Source organism: Phaenicophaeus curvirostris, chromosome 1, assembly GCF_032191515.1.
Source record: "Phaenicophaeus curvirostris isolate KB17595 chromosome 1, BPBGC_Pcur_1.0, whole genome shotgun sequence".
Classification (NCBI taxonomy): domain Eukaryota; kingdom Metazoa; phylum Chordata; class Aves; order Cuculiformes; family Cuculidae; genus Phaenicophaeus; species Phaenicophaeus curvirostris.
Window position 1 is genome coordinate 116,931,617 of NC_091392.1, and position 6,000 is coordinate 116,937,616.

The 6,000-nt window shown below is 38.3% G+C and overlaps 1 protein-coding gene across 2 annotated transcripts in view; it reads left to right on the plus strand.

Moving 5' to 3' along the window:
• SLC37A1 (solute carrier family 37 member 1) overlaps positions 1-2,230 on the plus strand; it is a 31,589-nt gene extending 29,359 nt beyond the window's left edge. For both annotated transcript variants that reach the window (XM_069872524.1, XM_069872533.1), the window contains exons 19-20: positions 1,489-1,541; positions 2,171-2,230. In XM_069872524.1, coding sequence (XP_069728625.1) covers positions 1,489-1,541; positions 2,171-2,186 — 69 coding nt within the window. In that variant the 3' untranslated portion in view covers positions 2,187-2,230. The remainder of the gene's footprint in view (positions 1-1,488; positions 1,542-2,170) is intronic.
• The last annotated feature ends 3,770 nt before the right edge of the window (positions 2,231-6,000 follow it).

Sequence of the window (6,000 nt, forward strand, 5' to 3'; positions counted from 1 at the left end):
CAGTGCAGAATGCTGCTACGACTGCCTCAGAGATGTCCCAAAGTGCCTCCTGGTTGTCCTCTCCATTACAAGTCCTGGACAGAAGTGCTCATGAAAGAGCAGGGTGACTGTGAAACACTTCAGAAATACTCCTTCCTTGGCACTGGCTGTGCCCAGATAAAACCCCATTCCTGCATATTATTGCACTGAGCTTTGTGCTCCTGCAGAAAAGCTAATGCTGAATCTGTCAGACCACTCTTGACACCAGAAAAGCAGAAAGTCTTGCTTTGAGTTACAATTGAGGCTTTTTTTTTTTCCTAAACTCAAGTTAAACCAAAAATTTTAAAGTAATTTTTTCTACATTTAAGTTGTGAAGTCTCTGGAAATTAAATAAATAAATAAATTAGCAGTTGAAGTGTGTTCCCTCTGGTAGTCAACAGTTCTATAAATCCTGATTTGTGGTCATTTCAGTATTAGATACTTCACACTGCAGAGTGAAGTTTGGGAGATTATTATAGTTTTCCCAAATAGACCTAAAGCTCTGCTTTTTTATTCTATAGTTAGTTATTAAAACCAAAGGAAAAAAAATCCCCTATTTCCTATCAGCATCAGTTAAAATGACTTTGTAAAGCTCTGCGTTTGAGAGGGTTGACTCTATGCTGTGGTAATAAATCCTGTTTTTTTTGTAATTCTCTTGTTTTGCTTCTCCTGTTCTTTGCAGAACAGCATATTGATGACTGTGTTTCTGTTATTTCTTCAAAGATATCTGGAGAGGCTTTAGCCTCTTACATGGTGTTCAGTTTGGTCGTGCTTGGCCACTTGCATACGTTTGCAATGTTAGATTTAAAATCTAAAAACGTTAATAATAGTGACGATATTTCCATGTATAACAGTAAGACTCTGAGGCTAAGGAAACTTATAACAGTGAGGAACTCTGGAAGTTTTGATTCTGTCTTTAATGTACATGAAAACCACCAGATTTTATTTTTAAAACTGCTTTTTTAGGTTCTATCTTGTCACAGCTTTTAAAGTGCACTTGAAAGTCCTGATCCTGCACACACAAGTAAACATGACTGACTTCACTCCTCTTGACTAATTGTGCCATTAAAGCTTTTCACACACACAGCTGTTTTTCAGAACAGCAGTCAAAGTACTTTTATGCTCCAGAAGTTCTATCTGTAATGTTTTCTTGAAGTCTTGGGTTCCCTCTGCTGGTTTCTTTACACATCTGCTGGCAAAGTCTCTGAAAAGCCATTCTGTTTTTCACAAAGAAATTGATCTCTCAGTCAGGAAAAGGAAATTATTTTCCTCTTGGCTGTTCATTGTGAAAGCTTCTCTTCCAAACATTGACTGAGCATCTGTAAATATTTTTTTTTTACTGAGTTCTGCATTACAGGGTGGTGTTTCAAATGAGGGACACTGAATAAGGATGTGTATCTTGTCCTGAAACTTAGTTTATTTATATATCTTTATAGGTATTAACACAAATACTGTGACTGTTTTTTGCAGTTCTTACTCCGTCTTATCCAGAAGGAACTTCGGTGTAACACAGATCATACCTTGTAAGTGTTATGCATGGCTGTTGCTCTTTAATAACAGTTTAAAAACACATTACTAAGCCTTTGCCCATAATGCCTCAGTGCAGACTGAAGGAGTTAAGCTTTCTGTATGTCCGTTTCTGGCTATTTTAGTTTTGCTTCAAAAGAATGATATCGCTTTGATAATTTCAAATCATGAACACTTTTCTTTAGAATATCTTATTTTGAAAAGCACCTGAAAACAGGTTTCTCTGTTATGGTCTCCTAGTTTTTGTTTGTTTTCTTTCCCAAATATTTAATTTTCCTGGTTTTTCATCATGGAGCACCTAGGTGGTGGTAAGAAGCTACTTCTCTGCTTGCTCTGTGTTTTTCAAGAGTTTCAAGTGTAACTTTTTCAAAAAGGTTAACCTTAAAGGAAAGGGTGACTCTGACTTGACAGTGTTTTTAAATTGAGAATAAATGATCTACTGAATCAATGGAGTTACAATTGCATAATCAAAATCTCAACTGGGCCCCTTGGCTGTAGTTTTAGAGAAGTAAAATGGACAGAGGATAGAAAAACACATAGCAAGGGATATATCCTGCATTTTGAAGTTAGTGGCTGCTTTGCCTCACATCTTAACTTGTCTTACCAGATTGCTGTTCTTTCCTAGGTTTAAAGAACACTGAGCTAAGGGACCAGATTTGGAATAAGGACTGAATAGCTGATCAGAGCTCTTCCCTGAAAAATCCTTCATGGAATGCATTATTCTATATTTAAGAGTTTCTATTTGGTGAAGAACTTTGCACATTTATTGGATGCAGTGTCGCAAATGCAACTCATAAATCCCTGAAGCTCTTATTTTTGCACATGAATAAGTACCTCAGGATGGCAGCTATTCATCAGATGAAGAGATGGGAACTGTGGGAAGGTTTTAGCAGCGTGTCTCAACTGAGCCAAAGAGAAATACCAAGTGCCTTTTTACTTCTTTTGATAGGGTGTTTTTAATTAAAATGCTGGACTGTGTGTTTTTCAGAAAACCAAGTCAAAATGAGAGGAGAAGGAAGTTGAAATACAACCAGCCAGTTTAGCAGTGAAATGTCCCTGTGTCGGTGAGCAAAGCATGTATGCCTTATGTCATCTTGCGCACATTAAGGGTACCACTTTATGGAGGACAATGCAAGCTGGTTATTAAGATGCGCTGCTATTAGTATTTTGAAGCTGCTCAGGCAATAATAACCTCACTTTATTATGAGTTTTTAACTACAACACTGCTTCTAATCCCAAGGACAACTTCCAGCCTTTTGGTTGGTAATGAAATGGAATTTACTGTTGCGGTGTGCCATAATTAGCAGTTTTCACAGACTGTCTGGTTGGACGTTAGTCCTTAATTAGGATTGTGCAAGAAAGAGTCGTAAGGAACAAAGAGTAGATTGTGAGTCAGAGTTTCCAGTGGGGGGTTCTTATGATTTCCAGGGCATTATAAACTAGTTGTGCAAACGTCATGGAATTGTTGCGCTGCTCCTCTAGGTGGGGTTGAAAGGAGAGGTTGTTCCTTTGTGGTGATAGAAAACTGTGAGCTGTCACACTTTAGCACTACAGGATTGACCAGGTGAGCTGTTTTAGTCCCTGCTGCCACAGTGTTCTCTGTTGGGTGCTCCCTGGTTTCGGTGCTGGTGTCTGTACATGGAAGTTATTGTCAGATTAGGGTCTTAATAACCAGAAATTGAATTTTCTGAATCTGAAATTCAGAGCCACTTGAAATTTTGATTTCTGGTTATTATAATCTGAAATTCAGAGCCAAAATGTGTTTATATCAGAAAAGAAAAGTTACCTAGGTGGTAGGTTGTAAGAGAACAGTTAAGTAAGTAGTGTGACGTAGTAAATAGGTGGTTTAATGTCTTCAAAACATATCATTTCTTTGTACAGCTGTCATCTTTGCAGAATAGATGTTTCTGATTTTTTTTAAAGATGTACAAAGTAAATTTTTTTTCTATGAGGTGTTTATACTTGGAACATGAAGGCTAGATATTTTGAACTGTGTATTCTTAATTGTATTTATTAAAGCCCTAAGCATGTCTTTTTCTGAACTACGCTCTAAGTTTTGTGAAACAATACAGTGGTCTTTACACTTGATTAACAAAGCTACACTCTCTAAAATAGTCCTGCAAAACATGGAGGAGGGTTCTCATCAGCTGCTGGTGTTGTTCCATGTACTGGCGCAACACTTAATTTCTAGGGCTGTTTTGTAATTCTTCAGTTGTTGATCAGTTATTCTACAGATTTGAATCAGCACGTGCTTTATCCTTGTCTTGAATAGTATAATAATTCGTTTGTTTGTAATTCTTTTGCTGAATAGAGATACTGGGAAGACCTCAGTCCCACGAAGACATAAGGAGGGCACTAAAGTCTTTGCAAGTTAGTGCTCTACATAGGCCTTGTCCCTTCAGTTACCTAGATGAATCATTAACTTCACACGTTTTGAGTAAGCCTGTTGAGATCAATGGGGATACTCAACACATGCATTTGTAAATTTGTGCTGTGTTTGAACTTCAGGCTGTAGTTAAATGTGACAGAATTCTGCAGTAATGTTATTTGGAAGGGCTTCCATCCCGTGGCGTGGCATGTTGCCCCTCACTCTGCCATGCTAATTCTCGGGGGACTGTTAGCCAGGCCAAGGGACTGATCTAGCCACTGATGGGGGGGAAAATAACATTGCAACCCCAAAACAGCTGTACTGGCACAACTTTAGTGGCTGGTTGAGGAGAGAGGGAGGGAAGGCTTCTTCAGCCGAAGATGTCAATCCTTTCCTCACAAAAAGGTATGTAAAGCTTCATACTAGTTTATTGAAACTATTTAGTCTCTCAAACTCTGCTGTGCTTAGATTTTGAGAGGCTATTCCCAATGGGCTGAAGTCTTAGGTTAAAATGCTCTCGGTAGTCTCTTAACAGTTACAGGTTGTAAAGATACTTAACTGTGGTTTGGATTTAATATGTTTTGTGTATTGGGGCTGCTGCTATTATTTATTTATTTATTTGAATAGCTTTTGCACTGTGGTGACTTGGATATAGGATGACGACAATGTTTGAGGTGGCAGGCTAGGTCCGTCCCTCCGTCCCATTCCTTGCTAATGTGCAGCATCTCAGTTCCTCCCAGCTATAAATTTGGTGGACAAAAAGATAAAGATTTGCCTTTCTTTCTTAATAACCCTAGAGATGTCCCAAGTTGTGAATAAACTGTGTGTTTTGTTAGTATTGGGTGTCAATATCTGTTGATCTGGAAATGAGCGAGATTGACAATTTTGTATGTAGAAATGTGGGTGACCAGTAAGTAGAGCAAATTTAAATATGTCTGCAGGGTCTATCGGTTGTTTTTTAATGCTGGTGGATTTTATTCATTTATTGTCCTGTGTTGAATAAAAATAGATTCCTCTTTAAAATGAGAAATGTTGATTTCTTCATCTTTTACATCTCCATGAAGAAATGCTCCATTTATTGGTGGGAAGGGTAGACATCCTTACTGGGACAGTACTCATTTCTCTTGTGAGAGTAGTGAAAACTGTTCATTAGGAGAACACATTAGAACCTTTATTTTGAAATTGATGCTCTTCTCAACTTGAAAGTGTAACTTTTTTCATTTCATGGGATTAAGGGTTGTACAACATCAGTATTTCCAATCAGATGAGTAAATTCTGCCTCCTTGTTTCAGTCTAGTAAGAAAGGAGTGCACTCACCTGAGCCAGGGACTGATTCCAGCTCCTACAGCATAGTTTTAAGGTGACTTTGCTTGTTGTCTGCTTTGTTTGCCCTTCAGTTTATATGGAATTGAAATTGAAAAGCTTGATCTTTTTTCTCTACCTCTAATAATCTTGAATGTTTATCTAATAGTCTTGAATGTTTATTGTCTTGATTCCATTATGATGTTTGATGGGGTTTGTGTGCCTCTACCAGAGATACAATGTCCAAAGTGACAGATGCGCTGGGGAAAACTGCTTGGAAAGGGAAACAATTTCTGGTTAGAAGAAGGTTTCTGATGGTCTTAGGTAGAATTTCTTATCAAAATGTGCCCAAAGTGCCTCATGAGCATCCTTGCTGTAGTGGAGGTTTGGCTCCATTGTGGGTAGGATGGGCTTATAGGGTGGGAAAAAGATGAATAGGTGTCTGGGAAGGTGGTAGTGTGTTCACAGGTCACTTTGAGCCTTCTTTTGCCTCTAAGTTGAACTGCTAACCTGCTGCATGCGCTGATACAGCTACTTCTATATGTTTTGCCAGTTAAGAGTTCCAGAAGAGATTCTGCTATCTACTTCAGGAGGTAATTGCATGTATTTCCAGCATAATATCCTTAGAATAACAATGGCAGTCTTCCATGTGTGTTCGTGCTGAAGTCACACTGCCTGAGACTTCAGCTCATCTTCCTCTTTGAGGAAGGTTATTTACAGTTCTGTCAAATGATGAAGCCCAGAATTGGTAATGATCTGAATGAAATTTTATGGCTTGCATATTA